Genomic DNA, 26,892 nt, shown 5'->3' with positions numbered 1-26,892 from the left:
TGAAGAGTACAAAACCACTGATATCATTTCATGTTCTTGGCCAATTAGATGCAATGATTTTAGTAGCTGTTGTAAGTTAACTTCTCTAAGAAATCAAATTGTACCTAATTATTCTGTATCAGGATCATTACTTTATGAGGATTACTTGTACACTTAGTGTTTTTTTTTCATTCAGTAATCCAATTTGTGACAATTGTATTGATACATGTAAATTGCCATTGTTTATGTTGTTATAAACATGTAAGTTCAAAGTTCAATGGTACAAAGATTGATGATAGAGGGGTGATATATATTTATAAATTTGGGGTCATTGTCACACCCTTTTGTTGCACTCTTGTATATAAAACCAATTTATTGTAAATGTACAAAGAATAGAATCTAGCTTGAAATGAATGTCTATTGTACATAATAAAAAAATGACATGTTTATCTGATTTATTGACTCCATCTTATTTGTAGTATTCTCCTTGTGATTTCATTTGTCACCCATCCCCATGTAACTGTTTTCTTCTTTTTCTGCCACCTTTTTTGTGATCTGTGCATTGGAAAGTATTTTTCCTTTGCTTTTACATGATTTCTCGTCTACCACCCCCCTCTTTCTCTATCTCCCCTTGCAGTCATCCCCACACCCATGGTCTTTATTCATCCTTTCTCCCCCTCTCTCTCCTCTTCTCCCCCTCTCTCTCCTCTTCCCCCCCCCCTCCCCCACCTCTCTCTCACTACTCCACTCCCTACTCCTCTCCCTCTGAAACAAAAAACAAAAATACATATCACTTTGTTTCCTGCATTGAATGAAATGCTTTCCTTTTAATTTCAATATCTTTCTCACATATAAACTGGAATGATCATTAATGATAGTACTGCATAAAATAATACTCATTTTAGTTTACAGTTATAACTGTGAGAACAGAAAATCAATACTGAGTCTGAATGTAAATTAAACCATTTTTACTTTGCTAAAAGGTAACAAATCCAAATACTTTTTCTCTATCTTAAGTATCATTCCCTGTCATGGCATTTGATTAATTTCCTTCAACAAGAAATTCATTGACATTGGGCTACACTCGACCCAGGTGAGATGAATAAGTACCTGGTAGGATTAAATCCTTGAATGCGCCGTGCACTGAAAACCACTGGGGTATTAAACCAAGAAGCCAAATATGAAATAATTACCAACATAATCTAGTGTAAAACTTGGCCGAATCAAGATATAATCTTTGTGTTGTTCTGCCCATAATTCAGAGGATTTTTTTCTCCCATTCAAAGCTCTTGGGATATTTTCATTTTTTTGTCAATTTGAATACTCTCCCAAAGGAAATGGAATTTTCCTCCCGATCTTTAAGCAAAACCTTCCCTATTCTTCAGTAAAGAAAATCTGGAGGCCTGCAATGGATATAATACACACCAGATGTTATGTAAATGAAACTAAAGCATACATGATCTATACCATTACTGGGTATTTCATAGATTATATTAAGCTACATTAACAAGTTGAAAGTAATTATAACCTGTAAAACACATTTCGTATAAAAATATAAACTTATAAAAATATCATCAAGGGTAATATTTTGGAGTTGAAGGAAATAAGGTTAGCCGCAGCATGTATACAGACATTTATTCACATGACAAATTTCTCCTGAAAAGTTGATATGAATAAATATAGAGTCAAATAATATGGGAAACAGAATGGAATTTCATATTATCATGACATAATAATTTTGAAGTTTTGTTTTCAAAAGAAAAAAAAATGATATCCACAGCTTGGGCTTTATGCAAATGAGTAAGCTGGGAATGTATTGAACCCTCTTTTTTCATATTTTATTGAATGATACTAAAATAAATTCAATCTCCTAGTATTACAATTTTCATGCAGTAAGCTATAATGGAATATGTACATGTAAGAGTCTAAGAGAATCATTTCTGATATCTATGTTGATACAAGCAAAAGACTCATCAAACACATTCCTTAATATACATATTATTGATACAATTACATGAAATCTATACTGTTAAAAAAAACAACTAGAAATATGGGGTTCCATTATATTTGCTCTGGAAACAATTGCTTCGATGGAAAATATGCATTTTGAGCCAAACATAAAATCTATCCTCCCAAACTAAATAAACCCTAATCATTACCTTCACATTATTTTGAACCAAAAAACTCTATTACAATCCTAACTCTAACCCTCTGCCCCCTGAGATATTAAGACTGTAGCAAATGTTTCAGCAGCAAATGAGCTGTTCTAGGCACATGCCTTCATTTAATATATCATTCTCATTTTTGTTTGTATAAACATGTTAAGTGAAATAGTGAGCGCTTTGGGCCACGTGGGAAAAGCGCGTTATAAGTATTGAGTATTATTCAATATTGAGTATTATTAATGTTGTTTCACCAGAAATGGACCCATGGCATGAACAATTTATTCATGTGGAAAAAAGTTTATTTCACTGAAAAAGATATTGTTAAGTTTTCTTCAAAATACCACAATTTTTTAATGACTCTTTGCTTGTTTAGTTTTACATTTTTGGTTCAATTCAATTCATTTTATCCAGGGTGGACCTTAAGTAGCTCTTGATGAAACTAGACTATTAATGCATGTTCTATTCCCTTTAAAGAATCAAGTGATTTAAATAATATTCACGATTAATTTATAAATCAATCTATAGAAAACTACACTACATGTAATGCAGCCGAGACATTCTTCAAAGGCTGCTATAGTTTTATTCTTACAGTTACTACAACGAAACATAAATGAAAAACAATTTACACTGTATGTTAATATCATTATCCAACTTCAACTCTCAGCCAAGATTTTTCATATATATACTGCATGTATCTAATATAATTTAAAGAAGATAATTGCACTTTAAATCACAAAGAAATAACCTGTCACTTGAATGAGAACATCTGATCTGACCATAATGTATCAAGACACAGAAGGACAAGAGTATGGCAGATATGAGTTGATAAAACAAAACTTTGTTTCCAATCCTTCTTTGTTGCTATGGAGAAAAAAAAATCATTCTCCAAATTTTCTAAAGGCATCTATAGGGTATGTGGAACTAAGTGTGTTTTCCTGTCATTCACTCTCAAATTTGAGATTAAAACTTGTGCTCAAGCTCAAAGTGAGGTCCTAATAATAATCTAATATCAATTTAAATATCATGATCAGTGGATGGATTACTTTTTTGAACTGAGCTTTTCATTTCAAGTGACAGTGACTGACAATGGAAAGTAATTGATCTGGGATGCACATGTTTTACAAGTAACAAGTAATAAATCAAGAATAAGAATATTTCATATCGTTTTCAATCTATTACGAACTATGATACATAATTAATCTTGGCCAGCAAGATAAATAATTGCATGAAGTTTACACTCTACAATCATTCAGTGCTTATCACATCCTTGATGCAAAGCCTTTACAGACAAAAGTCTGAGCACAAATATTTCATATATCATGATTGATTGGAAAGTTACTTTTAGGTAAATGAAATTTAAAATATGAAATTCTGAATGATACAATGATTTCCTTTTCACTGAAATATATATATCATTCAGGAAAGCAGTGATGCATGATATTTTATACAATGAAAAAAAATAAAGATGGGAATGAAGAAACATGGATTTACGAAAGAAGGAAGAATGTGGAATGTAAATGTAGAATCTTCATGTACCTGATGGGAATGTAAATGATATTCAAGGGAGTATCAACAACTCAGAATTTTTTTCGTGAGATCTGAAGTGTCAATTATCTTTGAAGTGGAGTGTTACTTCCTGGAAAAGGGAATGTAAAATTGCATCATCTTTGGTGATCTTCAAAATAATATCCATCTTTCTCTCTCTTTTTTGTGTAGCTGGCTGTCCCCCCTCTCTCTCTCTCCCTTTCCCCTTGCAATAAATCATATACAAACTTGAACCTCAAGAAAAAAGAAGAGAAGAAAATAATCATAAAGAAGCAATTATTACAAAAGAAAATTGGGGACAATGGAGAAGAAAGAGGAGAAAAAGATAGGGGTAATGGAGAGTATATGAAAGATGCTTGCATTGACTGAATTAATAAAGATAGAACATAGATTTTAGACAAATGGTTCATACACTGGCACCAGTCCAGAACAAATTCCTGCATCAATAATGAATAATACTATGTCATATACAATGGCAATACTGTAGCACTTAATTGGTTGATCCAACTAACAGTTGTTCAATTGATCAAATGAACATAAAGACCAAAGGAGCGCTCAATCAAATGACACTATTTACAATATCCCATGGAGACAATATTGGCCTACCTTTTGTCTCAGCACAGCTTCCAGCATTCCGACAGATATTGGAGCTTGGCTGCATCTAGGAACGGTCTTGATGAAGTGGTTTGGATTCTCACCTTTTGATTAAAAGGTTGTGTATTTGAGTCCCAACGCAGCCTTGTGTCCTTTGGCAAGGTGTCAATCCACACTTTGCCGCTCTCCACCCAGGTGTTACAGAAGTACCAGGTAGGAAGTGAAAGCCTATGCAATATGTCTAGCAATTGGGCCTTGGAACTCTTGTTACTCCCCAGGGAGTGGAGTAAGTAGATACATTGTGTGCAGGCATGCAAGGATCCAATGACCGTGTAGTAATAATCACAATGTAAAGCGCTTAGGAGCACAAAAAATTAAGCGCTATATTAATGTAACTATCATTATCATTATCTTGACTGGTTCGTTGGCATAGTATAGACCTCCATTTATCTTTTGGTAGTCCTTTTGATGCTTCCATGATGGCTTCTTCAGAAGAGTCCATTTTTGGCTTGAAGCATCTCCCTGATAAGATCACTCCTCTTTGCATTCTCTAATTCACCATCCTGAGGAGAACAAATTGTTTTCATTTATTTCTTCAGTAACAGCAAAAGAAATACAGAGCTTCTTTCATTTGGCTTTTCCACAATAGTGACATTCGAACTTTAAACCTTACATCAATGAAATGAAATCATGGAAAAGGGATTGACATGTTGAATTTTGTTGTTTTCTTCAATTTGACAGTGTCTTTGGTGTTTTTTTATGAATACTGGTTGCAATAATACCTGCTTCTCACCCCAGCAGGAGCAAGCAATTTCCATGAATTCGATCATGATATGATGTGACCTGCACGTTTGAAACTGCAAAGTGTCCTCTGCGGTAACAGATATGGCAGTCTCGTTTGTAGAGGACACCATAGATATTGCTGAGTTTGGATGGGCAAGTGAACAGGGATTAAGCTGTAATGCTCACGACTTTAAAGGAGAGTGGAACCAGAAACAACACAAAAGCCCCTGAAGCCTTTGGACTGGTTCCCACATGCATTGATTTTAATTTGCAACAGTTGGCCTCGTTAGATCCATACTTAATTTATTCTTTTTGGGTGCCGGTGCCCTCCCCGAAATTAGAAAGAGAACCTTGGCGTAACAAATACTTCAAATCAACAGCCCTAGAGCACATTCTCTAACCATCGATATTCACTCGCAGCTTTATACTTGACCAAATATGCAGAACTATTACTTGCACCAGAACTATGTCTTACCTTCCATAAAATGACCAGTCCATCTACACCACACGATGCCATACCATCAAGTCTAAAGTCTAGTATCATCTGAACAGCACCGGAGTGGGCAACGCATTCCCCTTGTAAGCACAGGATAGGAGGCCTAGATTCCTCTCTTCTAAACAACCTTCGAACCTCTTTAGGATTCCTCTGATGACTTCAATTTGACAGAAAGAGATGGACAAAGTTTATTACAATTGATGGAATCTGTGCCAATATCCATTTAATATCCAAGTCAGAATTATGAGTAGTTACTGGATTCTTGCTTTGATAACAACATTCAACCACATGTGGCAGACGATTCATATACACTGTAAAAAATGAAGTGCTAATTCAGCACTTACAGTGCTTGTTTAGTGACTGAACTACGAGTGCTGATTTTCTAATGCAAATTTGAACTAGAAAATCAGCAAATGTAGTGCAGTCACTATATAAGTGCTAAATTAGTACTTCATTTTTACAGTGTTTAGGTTGAATTCCTTTAAAATTAAATTCAAGGCATCTCTGCATTTCATCAACATTTTCGTACATGAAATAACTTTCCTTAGTTTAAATTGCCCGAGAAGTACAGGTGCCTATAAAGTTTTACTATGTTAACTGTTGGATTTAACAACAACTTTTCAGTGCTGACAACTGTCAAGAGACTGGACCCAGATTTTTATTGACGTATGATTCATCCTGAGCTGCACAAAAGTATTCTGACTTGAATTTGGCTTAGCAGAGTTAAAAGAAATGAATGAAAGAGGTTCTATCCATATTTGTTAGCCAAGCAAACCATTTAGTTTTACTCTTTCAAAGACATGGATACATTGGCCAGTGAAATTGATGGGCTGAAAGACATCCTTACACTGAGTTTCATTTCTAAATACAACTTTGAGGCAATTTCCTGGAAACATGAAGGTGTGTACCCCCAAGAAAAAAATCTGAATGGTGGATTCAAAATCTATCGAAGATGAAGGACAAACTAATGCAATGACAAGATTCCTCACCTTGCTTGTACAATGTCTGTGAATTTATGCATTGTGAAATCCTTGGCTGCAATATTTCCATCCTCACTCCCTCCACGTATTCTTGGATCTACCCCCCATAGTCGAATGGTACCATCCTCTGAACAAGTGGCAAGAAATCTCCTATAGAGTGATAACAATTGATTTCACATGATATACTTATAGGGATTTTCTCATGGAATACATTCACCAATGAATCTATTCATCACATCATAAAGGCTAATCTACCTTGATATCAAGTTATAGTCCAGGATAGGCCCCATAGAAAATTGACCAAACCTTGTTTTTTTATATATACAATTTTTTTTATGGTTTCTTGTCAATTCGAGGGTGCTGATTACGAATCTGAATGATGCCACTCGTGTTACCTTGAGCATTTTCCGCAAATTGGCAAAATCCAATATGGCCGCCAAAATATGCAAATTACCTATAAACTCATAAAATTGTCCTCACAATGGCTGTGAAATGCATGAAATTGTGTGGCAGGAGTGTAATACAATCTTAAAACATAATTTTTGACAAAATATTCATTTTCCCGATATTCAAAATGGCCGCCATAGGCCATTGTATACACTATCATGTACAATATGAATAGGGAAAACTAGTTTTCACAAAAATGAGCACTAAACTGCAAAAAATCGCGATGTATGAACGAAGTAATATATGCAAATCATCATTACTAATGAGATATTTTATTCATTATGTCAAATATTGGCACATTGCTGTATTTTGATATCTAAAATAACCGCCACTGGCCCAAAGAGTATTATGTACAATGGCAATGGCCAGGGCCAAAAAAAATGACATGATTGAGCATTAAAATGCAGATTATGAAGATAAACGAGTGGAATACTGACTAAAAACATAATTGTTAATATGCCATTTATGTGGTAAATGCTGTATTTTGAAATTCAAGATGGCCGCCATAGCCCCTACATTAATCATGTACAATGCCAATAGAGAAACTAATTTTCACAAGAGTGAGGATCATAAAATGCATATAACTGTGATGTACGGGTAAAGGTATTGTCTTAAACATTATTTCTAACTGAAAACATCACATATGGGTCGTGGACATGGTGGAGGTAATAAATGCTGCACTTTGAAATCCAAAATGTCTGCCATAGGTCCTAAAAGTATTGTGTACATTGTAACATGGGACATATAATTTTGACAGAATTTGGCTTTGCTTGACTCTAAATACTGCATATAATTGTGAATTGTGATGTAAAGGTGAACTTTTGTCTAAAACCATAGTTTCTAACAAGATATATCATAATGTTGTGTAATTAAGGTGATAAAATGCTGCATTTTTTAATTGAAAATGGCCACCAAAGGCACTTATCGTATATATACAATTTGGGTGGAGACAAATGATGTTCACAAAAAGGGCATATGACAGCCATTTTGAATGTTGAAATACAGTATTTATCACCTAAATTACATAAGATATTATATATTTTGTTATAAATCATGTTTTCAGACAATATTCCACTCATACATCACCATTTGACCAAGCAAAGCCAAATTCTGTTCAAATGATTTGTTCCCATTCATATTGTGTATAATACCGTAAGGGACTGTAGCGGCCATTTTGACTTTAAAATAACCGTATTTATCATCTAACTGGCAGAATAAATGATATATCTTAATAGAAATGATGCTTTCAGACACTATTTTACTCATAGATCACTATTACGTGCATTTATGGTGCTCACTCCTCTCAATATTGGTTTCCCACTTTGCATTGTACATAATACGGTTAATGTCGATGGCGGCCATTTTGAAAGTCGAAATACAGTATTTAACACAAACTTGAAACCTGAATGATATATTTCGTTAGAAAATACGTTTTTAGACAGTATCAAGTTAATTTATCACATATATATGCATTTTAGCGCTCAATCTTGTGATTTCTTTTCTCCTATTTCTCATTGTGTATAATACTTTTAGGGCATTTGGCAGCCATTTTGAATATCAGAATACAACATTTACCACATACATAGCATATTGATAATATATTTCGTTAATAATTATGTTTATAGTCAGTATTCCAATTGTTTAATCTTCATAATAAGCATTTTAGTGACCACTCTTGAGAATTTTTTGGCTCCCATTGCAATTGTACGCAATATTGTTTGGGCCAATGGCGGCTATTTTAGATATCAAAATACTGCAATTTTCCCATATATGACATTACAAATTATGTATCTCGTTAGAAATGGTGATTTACGTATATTACTTCGTTCATACATCGCGTTTTTTGCAGTTTAGTGCTCATTTTTGTGAAAATTAGTTTTCCCTATTCATATTGTACATGATAGTGTATACAATGGCCTATGGCGGCCATTTTGAATATCGGGAAAATAAATATTTTATTAAAAATTATGTTTTAAGATTGTATTTCACTCCTGCCACACAATTTCATGCATTTCACAGCCAATGTGCGGACAATTTTATGATTTTCATGGGTAATTTGCATATTTTGGCGGCCATATTGGATTTTGCCAATTTGCGGAAAATGCTCAAGGTTACACGAGTGGCATCATTCAGATTCGTAATCAGCACCCTCGAATTGACAAGAAACCATCAAAAAATATTGTATATATAAAAAACAAGGTTATGCCTCTTCTATCCTGGACTATTAGATAGTAATAACGCATTCAATAAAAGTTTTTGATGAGCAGAAGTTCTTTGATTTATTTTCAGATAAATTACCTGAAGATCAGGATCAATGACACATCAATACTATCCATAAACATGCAATACCTCATATAAAATGATTGGCTTTGAATAAGAATTTCATGGACTATTTTTAAAAAAGGATGGAATAAAATAATTGAGAATAAATTGGGCCAATGAACTGACTCAACAATGACTTGGATTTGTTATACTTTATAATGCAAAATTGCATTATTGGCAGCTAAACAACAATCCTGACACCTGACTTGGTTCTAGTTGGGTGTTGTAGCTGGTGCTTATACTGCCTTTATATTATGTTTACATTGTCCTACATAGGTGCTTATATTATATGGGTGTTTATATGAAGGTGCTAATAAGACATTGGTGCATATATTGCCCTAACACCAACACCAGCATTGAGCACCTTACATAATGTGGAGCGTTGTGGCCCAGTGGATTAGTGTCCGGACTTTGAAACAGAGGGTCGTGGGTTCGAATCCCAGCCATGGCATAATTTCCTTCAGCAAGAAACTGATCCACAATGTGCTGCATTCAACCCAGGTGAGGCAAATGGGTACCGGTAGGAAGTAATTCCTTAAAAAGCTGTGTGTGCTATGAACGCCTAGCTTAGCCGGGTAATATAGGAGCGCCTTGAGCACCTGACAAGGTGGATATGAAAATGAAAAATGAATCCATGATATGTGCACACTATAAATACCCTATATTATTATAAAATCATTCATTATTCATGACTTACCCATTGTTGATGACACTGATGAATGTGATCTTTGAGAAATGAGCATGAGCCTTCTTCCATAAACAATCACCAGTTACTACATCAAATATCGCCAGACCAGATCCAATTGTAATACACAGGTGTTTCTGCAGTAGAAACAAGTCAATTACAGAACATCTATAATAAAAGTGGTATGTACTCCCATTGAAGATGGTGTTCAAGGAGCCTGTAAGATAATTTCTTGCTTTTTCTTCTAACAACTGCAGGCGATGCCAAATTAAATTAAATTTTCAGTTTGTATCAAAACACTTTCTACAATAGCATCAAGAGCATTCCTTGACATTACTTTGTTACAAGGAAAAATATTTTAAAAAGTGAAATCAATCTGAGGATTGATAAAATTTTATTGATTAGATTATAAATCATTAGTCTATTATAAGCTTGATTATGAATAGAGAGTTACAACTTATTCTATCTAAAGAGGCACACCTCATACATACAATGTTTGAAACATATACAGTACAATTTACCCAATATTGTGCAAATATTATACATAGAAAAGAAATATGTAAGGTCAAAATGATGCAAATTAATAAAAAGTACTTCAAAACAACTATAGACTTACCAACAAATTGAATTCAAACTACATATACACAAGATTTTAGAGTACCGGCAGGACTCAGGTACTCAAAAAGTCCATCAAACTAGAATTCAAAGTTGTCATTTTTATCTTTACTGATTAGGTACATGAAATCATCAAAATATGTCATTTAACTTTAAGTGTACAAGTGCCATAGTATTCGATTCCATGTGAATATTCCCATCATTTAATAATATCCATTTAAATAAATGATAAAAAAAACAATAGAGGGTTCTCTTACCATATCAAGTGGTATCATATGTTGAACGCACCATGGGAACCCATTCTTCTCATATTCACTGATATGATTGAGTTGTCTTGATGTGGTTAGGGTATGTGAATTCCAAACCTTAACTGTACCGTCTAGGGATGCCGATGCAAAGTATGAATCTACACAAAAAATTACAAAGTAAACCATCTAGGGCTTGTAACAAGTTTATTAAACAACATCATTAACACTTCGTCAGCATTATTTTTCCCCACAAATCAATATCATCCCCATCATTATTAATGTCCTCTTTTATAATTGTCATAAGTGACTAATTTTTCCTTCTGTCACAGCAAACGAACGTATATATTTCCAGGAGCCTTTTAATAGAACAACTTTAACATTACAACAACCAGTGTAAATTTTTTCTCTTTCTCCCTCTCTCTCTTTTACTCTATTTCTTCTTCTAAATAAAAAAAAATATTTTGAACTCGAGACTCTGAAATCTTACCTTATCTACAAGCATTCTGCTTCTAAGGTTTCCTCCACTTTTCCGTTTAATGAACTTAAACATGTATTAAATGTATTGATTAAGAATGCTTGCTATTTATACTTATATAGTCTACGAGTGTAATGGTTGCTCAGCTTAGTTATGTAAGTTATCAAACTTTTGTAACATAACGGATTTGTGGAAATAAAACCTAAAACCTAAAAAAAAAATGAATGTCAAACAATTTTTCTTACCAACAAGAAAATTGATAATTGACTAAGAGAAAAAAGGGAAAAAAGTGATGTGAAATATAATGGACAAATAAACCACTTTGTCTCCCAATCTCTCAATATAAAGCAATAACATAAAGATCCTCTACCTGATATTCTAGTAAGACACATAACAGCCTCCCTGTGCTGAGGTACAAGCTTTTTGACTCGTTTCATCTGGAATGACGTAGCTCCTAGCTGACCTATCTGTTCCTCTATCCCATACACCTCCAGAGCAGAACCAGCAGCAACAACAAACCTATCATCACATACAGCAAGCATGTGTTTGATGTCGGCAAGAGGGCAAGCACTCTTATCTGAACAAAGGAATGAATACAAAGTTTACAATCTTTATATGTTAAATGGAAATCTTTTGCTTTCAATCCAATCCAAGTACAGCATCAATCAGTGATTATAATGATAGAATTCAAGTCTTTCATAAAACAAACTGTAATCAAGCATATTGCATATCATATTTCTGAGAAACAATCTTTGTATCTTTTGAGCTTGTCTGACTTGTGAATGATTGGATCTTTTTTATGTGTGCTATATATAAGCTTACACTAAATATGATGACATGTCAGACAAGATAAAGCATCTCTAGTGAGAGGATTTTCTTTAAATTACTAAAAGTACATTAATCTTTGAGAGACCATGTTAACATAACTCTCAAAAAACTCTTCAATTTTGCTGACATCTAAATTCAATTATTTCCAAGGTCTCTAACTATCATCTAAAATCAAAGGACTGAATCATCTTCATCTGTGCAAAAGTTCAGTAGAGAAGCATCTAATGCAAGAATCCAAGTTAAGTCAAATGATTACAAAATATATTATTCAGGATTAAAAACCCCAAAACATAGGTCGTCATAGAATTAGTTGTCGTTTCTTACAATGTAAAGTGTAAATAATACTGTACATATATTGATGAAAGTCAAATGTGTCATCATGATTAGACATTTGTTATCATATCATAAAGAATAAGAGTACCTTCAGCTTCTTGGTTGATGCTATGTAACAAACGACCATCAGAATTCCAGAGAAAGAGATCTTGGCCACCGGTACAGAACAAACCATTGTTAGGAAAGCTCAGAATGGCCTGCAGTCAAGAAAAATACAAATATCATATTGTGGCATCTATATAGCACTACATATCTACTTGCCTATTTGGAGTCGAACCGTATATCACTCTGTCTGCTAAACAAGCTGCTATTTGTAGTACGTGGTTCATTCAAGGAATTAATCCTATTTATCTCACCTGAGTTGAGTTCAGCAGTGAGAATTTGGTGGGCAATATTAATTACTATTTGTGACCTACCACCCCAAAACCACCAATAAGTTGCCAGGTAAGGTTCTCTGCAAATAGCCAAAATAGTAATTCAGTCTCCAAAAACCAAAAATTAAAAAAAATAGCTAAATGAAAGAGCAATTATTTTTCTTCATACTGTGAAAATTTGAAGTCGTGAAATTGAATAAACGAAAAGATACAAGAGTTTCTTGGGCACTACTTTCTCGGACTGCTTGGAAGTTTCATTGAGATTACACAGTATGCATTATCATGCTTGAGTGAACCCCAAACTTGTTTTCTTCTTATTTTCTACGCTCTTGCTGAATTTCCTCTACATTCAATCAAGCACTTGAAATGGTTAATGTTGGTCAATTTTAACAACATATCATATATCATTTTATAGCTTAGGAAATGAATTTTCAAGCTCAATAAAAATCTCAATATTCATTTTGGGGCGGCAGGTCACATTTTGTATGTTAAGCCCCCATTTTTCTATTTTTGTTTACTTTGTGACCGAAGTTAAGCCATGGAATTTGAAAGTGTTTGACCCATATGAACTAGGAAGGCAAAATCTGCCAAAACAAATTATTTCAGGGGAACAGACTTATTTAGTGACATTGCCCTTTTGCATTTGCTTCCTTCTAAAGCATATTTGTGATCTACTTGTAAAGAAGATGCAGTCTAAAAATACAAGTCAAGTCAAATTTCCTTTGCTCTTCATAATCTAGTCAGTTCATATACCTTACATATTCCTCTATATGGTGGTAGTACTCCCATGGGTTAATTGTACAGAGAAAGGTTTGAAAATTATTCTTATTAAAAAACCCCCACAAATATCTATACTTTTAAATTTATAGAGGAAAAAAAAGAAGACGGCAAATGTAATTATGAAGGCGAGTGTCTTCTTTACTAAAATATGACTGAATAGAAGTTTAAAGTTGTCTGGTGATAAAATTTAAAGTGGAAGAGGCATTTTTCAATATCCATTTTAACAAATAGATATCTAAAAATCAATTCCCCGTTTGTCAAATCTTGTGATAAAGACTGGATTCTAAAATGAAAATTTGAACATTTTTTAAAGAATTTTCACATGAACTTTACCTTTGTGGTAGCATTGTGTTCTGTGATAATCTGAAGACAGGCCCCATTCTCGGTGCTCCAAACCCGTATTGAACGATCGGAGGAACCCGTCAAGAGGAGATAGTGGGACATCTCCACCTCTCTAGACCCTTCATCTACCGGTGGTCTTAGGAGAGAGGCGCAGGAGATGGGTCGGGTGTGGCCCACTAAGGTGCATAGCTTCAAGCTTGTGGTTACATCCCAAATGATACCAGTATTATCATCTGAGGCAGACAGGAATCTGAAAATCAAGTTTAAAACCAAAATCCAAATTTGTGATTTAGTTTAAAGTGATACTGGAATTTGAGTGTGATTTCTGATATATAATGATCAAATAAGCACTCATTGTGGATTCAATATTCTTTGAGATGTGAATCATTTTATTCTTAAAAACAATTGTTTTACAAAGCCACAATGAAACCCAGTCAATTGAGTAAATGGGTTTTTAAAGTGTGTTTGAATCAATGAATGAATAAATTAGTCAATTAAAAAATCAATCCACTAGGAATTTACTTAAATAGGGTCGGAAATAATTTCCATTTTTAGGGGCTATCTTGTTTTTCCACTTTGGGCAATTGCGGAATTTTGGGGGCTATTTCTTTCATCATAATGGCTACTTTGGCAAGCAATTATGCAGTAAATGCAAATATCATTATTCTGCCATAATTAGAATATTGATTTTCTAATTAATTAAATCTAGAAAAAGGTCGCCCCCCCAAAAAAAAATCACAAAACGTGACGCAAGATAAAAATTAATATATATTGTATTGAGATAGACAATCAATAATCACACAAAGAACAAATGATAATATAGAATGTAATTACAAAAATGAACATGGCAACAGTGACAATTCTAATTATCAAAATCCTACTTCTCAAAGTTGATTAAAATCAACTGAGTTTAGGGGAAGGTTTGATTTACACCAATCATATAATCATTATTCCCTTTTGGGGGGGGGATGAAGAGATCAAAATTCCCTGCTTCCCACAAGACAATGATGTACATTCTCCTTGCTGTAGTCTAGAGGATATACCGTTGCATCTGAAAATACATGTTGCATGAGTATATCACAAAAAAGTGATACCATTTCAAAATGTGAAACAAAAAGTATTTGCATTATGACATCTGAACCTTTGGTCATGATCAAATTTCTCAGAATCTTGATCATAGTAAAAGATTGCTTGATGAATTATTTACTTACTTGTTTTCACTGATGGGCAAAAGGAATTTGATGAGGTCTGTATGGTCATGCAGAATTTGGATTTCAGTGTATGGATTCAAAGGCTGATCATCCTGGAGAATTTCCACTTGATGCTGAGAAAAATAAAAAAGGGGGGAAACAATATTTATTTAAATGAAGGGTGGGGATAGAAAATGCAAGGAAAAGGATAGGGATAGGAAATATGGAAGAGAAATAGAACTAGTCCAAGTGCGCAATGCAGGAAGGGAGCTGAAAAAAAAGTAGTAGAAAAAACACAACCGAGATTGAGAAGAGAGAGATAATAATAATGTAACAAAGACATTAAAAAAAAATTCCATGGAAGTTTCAGGGGTGTTGTGCCTTGCACTTTCCTGTGTATGACGCCTGAGTGGCTTGAGTGAGTTGTAACTAACGTTATGCCGGCATTATCCTGCCTGGTTTTGTCTAGGACTAAGTCACCACTCCATTCATTGCCGTTCATTTCGTTAGCGGCGGTTACTTCTTTCATCTCCTTTTGACTTTGTACACAACGAACTATCTATCTCTCTCTTCTATGATTATATTACGGTCACTCTCGGGTGCCCGCTTTGAAAGGCCATTGGCCTATGCTGGCTCCCTCATATTCTCATTTATTCTCTTGTTAAATCATAAATGTACGGTAGGCCTATAATTTTGTATGTGTAATACACTCCTAGTACCAATGAGGTCCAAACATTACATGTATGGACCTCATAGGCGACATCAGTGCTAAAATTGGGTTAGAGATTTATGTGGATCTAAATTTATTGTAATTTCAACAAAAGTACTAGCTAAATTTGAGGCTTTTGTTGAAATTTTGCTTTAATGATACATTAATGCTTCAGTAAGTAACAAAAAATTGAAAGAAATGAAGGGGAACTTACATTTTGACGACTTTTTCCTGATTTTCTTGGCAGTTGTCCTTCACTTCTGACTCTCGATCGGACCTGATATGCAGATCACGTATACGCGTTCTCGTCAGGTGATCGGTCGGTTATTCTTTTCGCCAGATGTTGATAATTATATATTTCATAACGCAGCGTTCATCGCAAATTTAGCTGAAAGAGATTGAAGTTGAACAGCGCAAGCTTTAATTTATTCAGAAATAACGTTTGATTGCACAAGTTTCGCCTCGGACATTTAGGATCATTTGGTCCCATATTGGCGTAACTACGGGGGGGGGGGTGTCCCTACCACCGTCCACACCGGGCGTCCACAAGCCAGCAATTATCTTTTTTCTCTTTTTTTAACCAAAATGCTTCCCCCCAGAAAAAAAGAACCAGGGTTAAAGAGAAAGACAATTATGATAGAGGAACACAAAATACTTTATTTTTTCAGCTTTTAATGCATCGACTTATAATCAAATATTAAATGGGGCTTAGAACATTTTTTTAAAAAGTCAATTAATAAAAATATTCCGCTCTTCGGGATTTGAGCTTTCATGAAATATCCGATCTTTTTCATGATTACCGAAAATACTTCAAATGTCAAAAAAAAAATTATCGGTGTAGTAGCTGATACCTTGCGCCCGCCTTAATTATTTTAATGTTGAGATACTTTGCTTTAATTTAATGAATTCCTAAAAGCATTAATTCTCAGATCATTTGTCGCAATCGAATGATTCGATTGGTAAGCTAGTTGTATAATTATTATGATTCATGAATTGTTTAAAATGTGTCTCTCTATCAGTTTTGAATATTTAAAAAAATGTCAGCTCGTGCTTTTTGCTCGCAATATTTTGATTAGTAAGAAATTCTTGTGTATGCGAGTTTGATACATAAATAACTAGAGAGAGAGGGGGGGGGGGTGTCCCTCAGCTACTTGTCCTTGCTTATTCCAATTTTTTTTATTATGCTCGTGTTGTGAGTATTTCAAAGTCTTTTCTTTTTCTCACCCTTTTTATTGTCTCGGAGCTTCCCTCTATTTCTTTGCTACGATGTATAGCCCATCTTACTTGTTTCATTTTTTTATGTTCTCATTTCATTGAAAACATAATTATTAAACTGACGTAGAAGACTTTACAACAAAATTTTGATATTGTTTTTTCTTGTTTGTTTGGCTTTCTTTTTTCTTCTCCTCAGTCCTTTTTCTAATTAGTTTCCCTTTCCTTATTTTATATCATTTCATTTCATGAGGCATCCGCCAACTTATATACAACAACAAACGTTAGAGGCGGATATCCAGTAAGGGGGCGTGGTGGTGTGCCCTCTAAAAAGAGGAAAATAGGAAGGAAAAAAAGCAGGATTTATCTTGGTGAAGATGATAGTGGTGGTGATGGTGGCGGTGATGATGATGATGATGATGATAATAATGATGGTGGTAGTGGTGATAAAGATGAGAATGAAGTTGGTGACGATGATATGATGATGATGTAATTTTGTCTTTAAAAAAATAATAGTGCAAAGGCGAAATCATTTAAAGTTTATTATGAAAATAGCAGAAAAAAATAATTTGAAAAATTGTACGTATGCGTATGGAAAATCTATCCCCCACCAAAAAAGAAAAAAAGTGAGATTTTGTTTTGTTATTTGTGACGGCGTAGGCCTATGCGAACAGCTGTGTGATATAATTATGGTAAAAAAAGTAAATGAAATGCCAAGAAATACATGATAATGACTTTTATTGTACATTCAGTATATCAGTAGATAAATTCATACTCGTTCCAAAAAAAGAAGAAAGTGGGTATATTATGGACCATTAAAAATGGGCAGTTGCTCTATATATTATATTACATAGAATATATAGAGCAACTGCTCATGTGTAGCGGTAAGTTATTCACCTGATCTACATAATTCATGCGGCGCACGGCGCGTGCGCAATGTTTAATAATTATTGTTGTGAATACAATGAATGTCATCAAAAACATAATAACACAGATCAAATAGTGCCAGCTCGACGCGCAAAATGAGAAAAAAATATATATTTTCTGCCCTGATAATTTGATAACCCTAACCTAACCCAATTTCTAAGTATTTTTATCATAAACAGGATAACTATATACAATGATTGAAATTAACTTTATATTCTTTTGCGAACAAAATGAATATGAAAGACAGCTTTTTGATAGAGAACACAGTTTTAGAGCGTTAGAGCGCGATTTATACCTACAACCGCTAACATAGGCGGATCCAGGGGGGCCGAGGGGCCCGGGCCCCCCTATTGGCGGAGCAAAAAAAGAAAAAAAAAAGAAAGGAAAAAAGAAAAGGAAGGGAAAAGAGAGGAAAAAAGAAGAAAGGCAAACATAAGAGGAGGAACATGATTAAATGAAATAACATTAGGGGAAGACTCTGAAAATAATTTTTTTTTAAATCTATTTGTTAGGATAAAAAATTTTCGCTCGCGCTTCGCGCCTTATTGTCTTTTAGGGTATTTGCATATCTTGCTCAATATGGAGCTTGAAAAATCAAACTTTGAAGTCATTATACAAAACATATTTCAGCTGGGAAATTGAACTTTCATTATTTTGTTTCATTTACAAATTGATTTTTAAAAAGTGCTCTGTAAAAATGTCTGTGATATCATCTGAACATTATCATTTTCTGCTTGCGCTGCGCGCTCGCAAAATTTGAATTTTCAGGTACGTATTATTTTCCTGTATTCCATAAAGTTCTCAAAAAGTTCCCTATTCAGGTCAGATTGTTAAAACGTATCAGCTAGCGCCGCACGCTATAGCATTTGGATTAGTCGGTTATGTATATCCCAATATTAATTCTAAATCAAACTAATTTGATGACAGTTTATCAAAAACTTCGACTCGCGATTTCTGCTCGCATTGATAGATATATAATGCCTCTTATGCATAATTACAAAGTGCTTTAAATGTCCAGTTTTCAGGCCATAAAATTAACACATTTCGCGCTCCCATGCGAGAGAAATAGGAAGATGGTCATCAATTTCATATGATGACATAATGCCCTCGTAGCATGTTCCGGTCCTATGTAAAAACTCAAAGTAATAAAAATAAAATACATCAGCTCTTTTTTAACTGTGATCCATCACAATTCACAATTTTCCCACAAAGTGTTTGCATTACAGAGCTTAAATTCACCCTTTGTTATATCATATATTTTTAGCTCGCGCTTTGCGCTCTCTTTATTGATTTTCATGATAAGAAAGTTACTTAGAATACCCAAATTCTAGGTCGAAATCTAAAACACACGTTAATTCAGATACGCAGATTGTTCTCTATTTAAATCATTATCCAGTTTCAGATCACAATATCAAAAAGTGTCTGCTCGCGGATAAATAACTTATCCTTTTCATGATAAAACATGAATAGTGCGTCCAGAATCTTTCCCCATAATTTTGTTTACCCATCACATTTCTCCTATTTTCTCCTCCCTTTTATTTTCCATTAATTTTTCTTTCGTTCACTTTTTTTCTGTCCTCTTTTCCCATAATTTATTTTACCCATCACATTTCTCCCTATTTACTCTTCCCTTTTATTTTCCATTAATTTTTCTTTCGTTCACTTTTTTTCTGTCGCCTTTCCCCTTCTAAGTTCTATTTTTTTTCTCGTCTCACCGCTTTTCCTCATCCCCAGCCCTCGATCGACGCCCGTGCAGATTCGCAAACAATATCAAGAGTATATGTCTACTTGCAAGGGCGGAAATCTCTCCCCAAAGGTAGGGGGACCAGGGGCTGGAAAATTTGACAAGCAAAAAACAAACAAAAAAAGAAGGTTTATCACCCTCTAAAGAAGGTCATCTTGACCAAAAGAAATTTGACAAGCAAACAAGCAAAAAAAAGGGGGCATGCCAAAAGTAAGATCGTCTCTTCCAAAATACATTTCGAATTTGAACGACATGACCAAAAATAGTAGGGGGACATTTCATAATGTGCCCCCTACTATTTTGGGTGAGGGGACATGTCCCCCGGCCCTGGGGTTTGCGCCCATGTGGGTGGGGGTGTTGCGCCTCCCTATCGGGATCATATCACAGCGAGTATACACTCTTCCATATTGGAAGAGTGTTTACTCGCTGAGATTTCGATCTCACACATAATTTTATAAAAAAAAATAGAACAGCTACGCCTTGAACACAGGCCAAAATGCCTAACGATTTCTCCGCGGCATTAACAACTCTCGTAAAGGGCGCTCCATTTATAAATAACGTTGCATGAACAGCTCTCTATGGCGACGAAATTTACCGCGGAATTGCAGCCAGCAGCGTGGGAAATTGGCAGAAAATTCAAGAAGAGAACCGGTGAGTACCGATTTAACAGTATTCATGTATTAATTAATATTTATTTAATCATAAGAATAATTTTTTTTTACGGAAAGAAAGCTTAGTTCTAAGCTAGGGCGGCCCAAATGCGCGTGAGTGGAGTCCCAGTTTCTTAACACGGGTAAGTATTGCGGTGTCGCCTAGGCTAGAGTGGTGTAATATAGTGTATTCTTTGATTAATATGTTTTTTTAATGAGAATTTGGAATAAACAAATGAATGAACGCACACATACTGACACACATGAGAAGAGAAGTGACTCATTTCAGGATAAGGCCCGTTATGCCTTTATTACACGAAAAACCCTGGCTACTTTACTGCGAAACATAGCCTATAGGATCAATCTTAAAAACACTGCCCACTCAAATTAGATAAGGTGGGACCACACACATAATTTTGACAACATCATGAACACCGTTTCATATAATACAACACGTAATTATCATTCATATTGTTTTCTTACCTGCATTATTAATGCAATACAACTGTAGGCCTACTTGGCAAAAGTGTGTATTCTCCCTTCCCTATCACAAGTAACAGCCTTCAAATATCGGCTTTTTACTTTATTTTAGAGATTCAAGAAAATCTCATATAAGCTTACGGTGTCTTCGAGTATACGTATGCAAGTGGAGGAAAGAAATTAAGAAAAGTCCGCAGAGTTAGCTAGACTGCATCTTGATGAAAAACCCGTGGTTGGTTTCTTACCACTGATCTGTATACTATAGCCTACAGATCAGTGTTTCTTACCCGGTTCGTTCCTTACATGTGGTTACATAAGATCATTCCTGGACGGACGCTGGATTTTTGTATGTCCAGCTCTTGGTGATATACATGCATTTGCGTCCCAGAAAAAAAAAACGAAATCGTAATCACTCTGTAGTTTTTTTGCTAAGTCATAAATCTGTTTCATAAGGTGAAAGTAAATGGAAAGATATGCTTTTCTTTCATTTGAGTGCAATTTCAGCGTTAATATTGTAATGCACGCATGACTGAGTGAGAATAATGGAAAGTGGCGCTACTAAATTTCATTTGAACGAGTAAAGTACGATTTTGAGTGAGTTTTCCTTGCCCACTGCAAAATATTCTTTAAACAAAGTTCATAACTTAAATAATCTTCTTATCTTCTTTCTATGAGACCTTATTTGTAAAAAATGAATGACGAATGCATGGCCGAGAAAAAAGTTCACAAAATCAAGCTCAATTTCAACCTATTCCAGGGATCGTTGAGAAACAATTTCGTTTTCCCAGAAAGCAGTAGAATATTAAACCTTTTTTTGGAGCCAAAACGTGAGGCTCGATCCCCACTTGAAAAAAGTGTGATGTGCTCCTTTTCTGCTTCGCCCCACCCCTTCAAACATTAATCCGCCACCCAGGACTGTGAAATGTAGCGACGAATAACAATTGAGAGAAGTTTGAGAAACATAATTATCAAAAATTATCATCATTTTAGCGGAATCCATAAATGACAACAATAAAGGGTTTTTCTTCTTTTCCTTCCCCGGCATGACCAGCATTCAGCCACTCTCCGTTGGCCTATTTCCTGCTGCTTTATTGGGAAGCGAAATACTTGCTTTTCAGAGATCAGTCGAATAGTTAGTTTGCAGCATAAGTTTTTCTCGGCCATGCGTAATTATAGAGAGAAAGCATGGAGGTGGGTTGTTTGGAGGATTGGCCTTGATGCAATGACGGGAATGGGGCTGGGAACTAGTGTACCTATGGGGCGGGGGGGGGGGCATTTTGCCCCCTGACGAGTGTCACAAACCATGCAAAGAACGTATTCCTGCCCCCCCCCCCTGACGAGTTTGAAGACCTTTTTTTGCTTTTCAATTTTTTTTTTCTCGTACGAATTCCTATATTTTGTGATTTAAGATTTTTTTTTTCTTGTAAAATTGTAAATTTTTGGGCGGACGAATTTGCCCCCCCGTGGAAAATCCTAGGTACGCCACTGGGGCTGGGTGAAGGGGGGTACAGGGAGAAAGTATGGATCTTACTAATCCCATACATTAAAAAAAGCATTACAAGGTATTTTAAAAGATTATTAGCTTTAAGGATCATTATGAATTGACTGCTTAAATTATTCAATTCCCTTTTAAACAGCCCATTGCCTTAATTGATATCTATTCCGGGAAAGTTGTAAAGATTAGGTCCTATCATGGAAGAAATAAATATTCCCCAGACAGACAAGCATGACGTCGATAGACCCTTGAGAAATATATATTCAAACGCAACTTATAACTGCAGCGTTACTGTGCGTTTACTGCTTTACCAAATTCGGTTAAATGTTTTATTTTTAAGATTCTTTGAAAAGTTTACCATAATTGGCAGGATTCTTTAGTATGACAAAGCTGAAATTGACAACCGATGTATTTGCCAAGCTTCTTGTACTATATCAGTTCAAGAGATAGAGCGTTGAGCGAGGAGAAAGTGTGTGTGTAGGAGAGAGAGATCGAATGAAAGGGGATAAAAAGAAAGGGATTGGGAATCGAGAAAGGGGGAACATTAAAGGAGAATGAAACCATTGGAACAAGATAGCTTGTGTGAAAATAGAAAAATCAAAGAAACAGATCAACGACAGTTTGAGAAAAATCGGACAAATAAAGAGAAAGTTATGAGCATTTGAATATTGTGATCACTAATGCTATGGAGATAGCAAATTGGCAATGCGACAAAGATGTGTGATGTCACTTGTGAACAACTCTCCCCATTACTTTAGTATATATTTCACTTGAATTGCCTCTTTTATCACATCGATCCATATATCATACTGTTCTTTCTACATGAGGGCATGTAATCATATTTTTTTAAGAATACATCATGGATAAAGAGTTTGTATCATCATGAGAAAAAGCAAAAAGAGACATTTTGAGGGTATTTTATAGTCCATCAAAGGGAAAGTTGTTCATCAGTGACATCACACATCCTTGTCGCATTGCCAATGTGAGGATCTCCATAGCATTAGTGATTGCAATATTCAAATGCTCATAACTTTCTCACTATTTGTCCGATTTTTCTCAAACTTTCTTTATTCTTATTCTTTGATTTTTTCTGTTTCTACACAAGCCTATTGGTTCCAAAGGTTTCATTCCCCTATAGATAGAGGTGTAATGGGCGAAAAAGTTTAAGGGAGCAGACGTGGTTATGTGGCAAAATTATAAATAAAAAAGAGTTGTGAGCGAGCATGAGCGAGCAAGCAAAACTTTTTACGTTTTCAATTAAAACGATCGAAATTTGGGAAACATTTTGACAGAATATTCAGAAAAATAATTTCATATTTCACCTGTTTCCTGGATATAGAAATAAGAGAGCGGGTGACTAAAATGTAGAGGGGATAGATTGTCATGCAAGATAGAGATATCCGTTTTTATCTGTCTCGTATAACAACTGCCATATGGTCTACCCGATCGGTACTTCCCCCTACGCTTAATTCTCGCTGATAATTATTTTCTCCTGTGCGCAGCAGACGCGACGACTGATGGTCACCTAGCGATGGAGTGGCAAGACACGCCATGACCCCTACGGGACCCCCACCACACCCCCCCCCATTCCAAAAATATATTCAAGTGCCGCGTTACAACAGAGAAGGGTGAACACGCTTCACGATTTTTATAATAAGTAGTTGGGACATGAAAAAAAGAGGAGAAAAGGATTTAGATGAAGAAAAGGAAAAGTATGGGTCGTTTCCCTCGGTATATTTAATTAATAAAGGCCTGGTCACACCGCCCGAGTGTTGTTGGAGCGGTCGTGGAGCGGTTGTGGAGCGGTAGGGGGTCGAATTTCACTCACAAACTTGGGGAAAAAACAAAAAAACAATCGAAATCGAAAATGGTGAACGGTAGCGAGCGGTGATGATTTTTTCTCTCTTCTCCACGACCGCTCCAACAACGCTCGGGCGGTGTGACCAGGCCTTAACAAAGTGACGTCATTGCCCCGCCCCCTATCGAAACTTTCCCTTACACCGCCCCTGGATTTAATTCCATTATTGCAAACAAAGTTTTGCGTTATATGCTATACAATATGGAAGCATATAACCCAGAGGGGAAAGATACCAACAAGGAAAAGTAAAACTGGCCAAGCTTCCTGTCTGCCACTATTTATCATTTTCTACTTACGCACGTAAATTATCCCGCGGCATCCGGGTAGCTATACTCTGTGACGATGGCGAACTGCCTATCCCGTGCCTATCCTACTTATACTGTCGGAAACATGACGTAAAAGTCATGTTAATTCCAGTGATTGCTGCCAATCTTTCGTCTGATTTGTCATTACTACCAATATTTGCCTCCTTGGTTACCAGTTCATAGTAATTTAAAACTTCGGGTCTTCAGGATGCAACGTATTTAAACGACATTTTTGCTTGGATTATTTCAGAAGAGACTGAGCAGAACATAAGAGAAAGGGGTTATAACTTTATAACAAGGACGTTGGTACGTACTATTGTATTGTTATCTTCCTATAGCTTTAGATAATTATATATACTTTCACTAATACTACAATCCTTAATACTATTTTTTTATCAAGAAAGTTGAAGAAATAATCCGTTAAACTAAAAATAATTTGAATATTACATTAGTATTTCATGTCCTATTTTTTCATTATTATTTTAAACCAAGTATTATTTTTTATGAATGTCACTTATTTCATAAAGATATTATTAGACGGCATGCATTTGCAACAACATGAGTTTTCATAATAACATTCTGTATCGCAATATAATATGATCACAATCTACAATAACCTTATACACTTAAAATGTGAGATCTTATTTGTAAACGGTCGAGAAAAAATAGATGCATTTGACATACAGAAGTATTGAAAATGTTATTATTAATGCAGTATGAATTGCGGGTCAAGTTACTTTCGGTCTTCTACTGCTTTTGGATAATTGGAATAGAAAATACATTGGCACAACGAACATTGAACTTTTCGATCCACAATCAGTTCTTTCTAATTCTTGCTTCGAACTATAATTGGTGGATGTCGATTTATTCACATTTTACAATGTCATGTATATAGATGTAATTAAGGATGGGTTTTGGGTCAGGCTCATTGGAATTATTAATGCTGGTAGGATTAGCATCATTAAATACAGTATAATACATTGTCAAATTGAATGTTCAAGGACATTACATTGAACTATACCTTTACCGTAGCAAATGTAAAAATATAAAGCCTGCGGCCTGGTTCCTGAAATCGCACCAGGAAATTGATTTTTAGAATAAGGTATAATTCATTGCGTCACTATTTTCATAAATGGTTGTCGGATCAATGCTTGCAACATCGTCACTTTTCTTCTATTTACATATATTTGTTGGCTTTAATAAATTGTCTATAACAAAAAACTTAGCTGGTCACGGTTGTCCATGTTTTGGTCAACCCTGAAGTGTTTTGTGATAAATTTGGTTTATCTTGCCTGGAAATGAAATAAATGAATTGATACAGCGGAAGAATAAGTTAAACATGATAAAGAGGACGGTACAGATAAATAATTTGATTGGACCAAACTCAATATTCAAAGAACGATGTTTTTCTTCGGTGTGTATGTGAATTAACAGTTTCATTTACCACCAATAATAATGATATCGGGCGGCTTTGATATCTTTATTGTACGAAACAATTAAAAAACAACCTCTGATGTTCTCACTTTCGATGACAGTCCAGAGATACGTATTTTGGATATGAAATCATATATAAAAAAAGAGAAATTGAATACATTTTTTAAAATGTGAAATAATATTATAAGCAATGGCTTTGTAATGGATCACACTTCCTTATATACCGTTGATTCATATTTACCTATAGATACTTTTATAGCAAACGTTAACAAAATAATCTTGGTATGTATTTCATACACCATGTTGAGTTGAAATATCTGTGGAAATTGATAAATACAAATTTTGAATCCTAAACAAATAAGGACACATGCATATGTTATTCACAAAATTTGAAGACTATTTGTTTGTCAGATTTCGTACTGCTTATTTGATTAAAAGAAACAAATGTTTTACTTCAACTCATCAAAATTACATCAAACCGTTATGAATTTTATTCAACCTGGTTTCTTTTGGCCCAGTGTTCTAAGAGCTCAAAGAAAGTTTAATTTTTTTTTTCAAATCGAAACAATGTTCAACTTTTAAGTAATAATTAAAAACCTAAACATGAAATAAATTGTTCGAACAAACAAAAAATACGTGACACCCCAGTTCACATACCAGGTTGTATACAGTGTTTTTACAGTCGGTAACTAGATTCCTTATAAAACTTTATGATTTTGACAAAAGTGCATGTCTATAGAAATTTGCTTGAGAAAATTCCTGGTACCATTGGAAAAAGTGGTCATCGTATTCCAACTTAAACCTGTAGCCATGAATATACGAAACAAGGAAGGAAAATAAATTAAGAAATAATAATAAAATAAAACTCGTTCATTCCCAGATTCGTGATCATGTCAA

At 34.8% G+C, this 26,892-nt stretch overlaps 2 protein-coding genes across 2 annotated transcripts in view; one reads left to right on the top strand and one right to left on the bottom strand.

Moving 5' to 3' along the window:
• Positions 1 to 773: 773 nt before the first annotated feature.
• On the bottom strand, positions 774 to 21,053 carry LOC121415357 (WD repeat-containing protein 41-like). The gene is made up of 10 exons (XM_041608540.1): positions 20,907 to 21,053; positions 15,203 to 15,315; positions 13,983 to 14,241; positions 12,584 to 12,692; positions 11,705 to 11,911; positions 10,869 to 11,017; positions 10,009 to 10,133; positions 6,552 to 6,692; positions 5,542 to 5,719; positions 774 to 4,846 (listed from the first exon to the last, which is right to left on the bottom strand). Exons 1-10 carry the CDS (start codon positions 20,910 to 20,912, stop codon positions 4,772 to 4,774), a joined length of 1,362 nt encoding a protein of 453 aa, XP_041464474.1. The 5' UTR covers positions 20,913 to 21,053; the 3' UTR covers positions 774 to 4,771.
• Positions 21,054 to 24,431: 3,378 nt separating this feature from the next.
• LOC121415356 (ileal sodium/bile acid cotransporter-like) overlaps positions 24,432 to 26,892 on the top strand; it is a 16,487-nt gene continuing 14,026 nt past the window's right edge. Inside the window, exons 1-2 of the mRNA XM_041608537.1 lie at positions 24,432 to 24,867; positions 26,876 to 26,892. The exon at positions 26,876 to 26,892 is cut by the window's right edge and continues 335 nt beyond it. Coding sequence (XP_041464471.1) covers positions 26,886 to 26,892 — 7 coding nt within the window. The 5' untranslated portion in view covers positions 24,432 to 24,867; positions 26,876 to 26,885. The remainder of the gene's footprint in view (positions 24,868 to 26,875) is intronic.

This window comes from Lytechinus variegatus, chromosome 5 (assembly GCF_018143015.1).
Source record: "Lytechinus variegatus isolate NC3 chromosome 5, Lvar_3.0, whole genome shotgun sequence".
NCBI lineage: Eukaryota > Metazoa > Echinodermata > Echinoidea > Temnopleuroida > Toxopneustidae > Lytechinus > Lytechinus variegatus.
This window is presented reverse-complemented; position numbering and strand designations above follow the sequence as displayed.